The sequence below is a fragment of the Fusarium odoratissimum genome (assembly GCF_000260195.1).
Source record: "Fusarium odoratissimum NRRL 54006 unplaced genomic scaffold supercont1.275, whole genome shotgun sequence".
In the NCBI taxonomy this organism is placed as follows: domain Eukaryota; kingdom Fungi; phylum Ascomycota; class Sordariomycetes; order Hypocreales; family Nectriaceae; genus Fusarium; species Fusarium odoratissimum.
In genome coordinates, this window is record NW_022158961.1 from 310 (window position 1) to 2,014 (window position 1,705).

Consider the following 1,705-nt stretch of genomic DNA (forward strand, 5'->3'; position numbering starts at 1 on the left):
AAGCATCATTTCCCTCATCTGAAGCCGATGGCTAGCTGTAAAATTGGCTCCTTCAGCAAGTTATACCTAGAAAATTCGATCTCTCTTAATCGTCATTTCATGCTCACTTCGGTGTAAATAGCTGCTCATTACTAGAGGTTAATATTTATAGTCTTACCTGATTTAAAAAGACTGTTTGCTATGGAGTAGGTCTCTGTTAAAAACAAAGCTGGATACTATCCTACAGGCTGTTCAGTCTTATATTCTCAATTATCCCTACTAACTTTGGTACTAAGCCAAGTAGGTTCTTTTCAGCGTCTTAGTTGGCGGATGCCAAAGCATATAGTGGGTTGAAGCCTTTAGGCGAGGACACTGGAGCCTGATTAAATGCCTAGAAATAGCGTTGCTCCTATATTTCGTATGCTTTCTTTCTTTGCCACTTTTTGGTAACAGTTTGGAAGCTCGCCGAGCTCAGAGTGAATTGAGCTACGGTAACTTTCAGCCCTTACTGATATTAGTCCGGGCGGCGTCGCGCCTTCGAGGAGTAGTGGGGGGGCAATACGTTTGAATCCATATTCAAGTACACGCTCTCTAATTAGCCCAATTGTGAGTGTGTGTTACTAGTGTAGTAATGTCTTGATAAGGAGTAATGTCTGCTTAATTAAGCCAGATTTATACTCAATGAAGCTAGGACACTGTCCACGAGAACTACATCACCCGAACTACCAGTAGAACCTCAGTCTGGATTCAGACTTATTGCATCTCACTGTAATACTTCATTAGCTAACAGTTTTCCTGCTTACGCCATCATAGCAAATGTCGGGGAGAACATTAGCCTGTACGTGATAATTGGAATCGAAATAGTTCGTTTCGCAATAAGTAACCGCCTCGTGTCGGATGGTCAGAGAGGGCTGGAATTAGATTTCGTCTCCTCCAAGTGCTTCAGAGCCAAGCTGCTTCTTCATGTTTTGCATGAAAGTGTTGTATTCATCATCATGAGCCCGCCCCTTCATTCGCGATTTCTAGGTCGAGGCAAAGAAGAGAAGATAATGAACACCGCACCAAGATATGATTAGTCAGTCGATTGTCAATGTTATGCGGCTATGTATGCGGAGCTATTTAATGACGAAACTAATCATATTAAAGAAGGATAAAGAAACTCTTCAAGCTCGCCGCTACTTCCGATTTCATTGCTTTATATTATGTACATAGTTTAATCTTCGGAGCATCCTTTTTCCATGCAGTGTCAAACTATCACAAGATTCGCTGCCTCTTCTGATGTAATAAAGTCCTCCTTATCTACCCAGGCTGGATGGGGTAGTGGCTTGATCCCAGCCGCTGCTAGGAGCTTTCTCGTGTCGACCAGCATCTGTTGAAGAAAGTCGGGAACGCCGAAATTCAAAACGTAGGATAAGGATAGTATGAAGAATATCCATCCCATGCACCAAAGCGCACTTAAGAAGATAGACATGGCACGGCAGTGCTTGGCGAGGCTCATGGATCCGTCCTCTTCAAGTAAGATCGACCAGTCCCAAGCAGTGAAAGCCACGTGTATGGACATAATCGTGAGAGCCACGGCAAGCAGGCCAACAGAGCAGACGACAAGTCCGCTCACGAAAAATGGCAGCTCTTTCCTGATGCTGTAAAAGGGCAAGATACCCCACAGGACGACAAGAAAGAAGATTGTGTTGAGTACGAAGCACAGAAGGGCCTCTTGAGAGCCAGG

The 1,705-nt window shown here is 44.2% G+C and overlaps 1 protein-coding gene across 1 annotated transcript; it reads right to left on the minus strand.

The window, feature by feature from the left end:
* Positions 1 to 1,225: 1,225 nt before the first annotated feature.
* FOIG_16880 (uncharacterized protein) lies at positions 1,226 to 1,540 on the minus strand (the record flags this gene model as incomplete). Its single annotated transcript, XM_031218360.1, has 1 exon — positions 1,226 to 1,540. The coding sequence occupies one exon, from the start codon at positions 1,538 to 1,540 to the stop codon at positions 1,226 to 1,228; it is 315 nt and encodes a 104-aa protein (XP_031051926.1).
* Between the last annotated feature and the right edge of the window lie 165 nt (positions 1,541 to 1,705).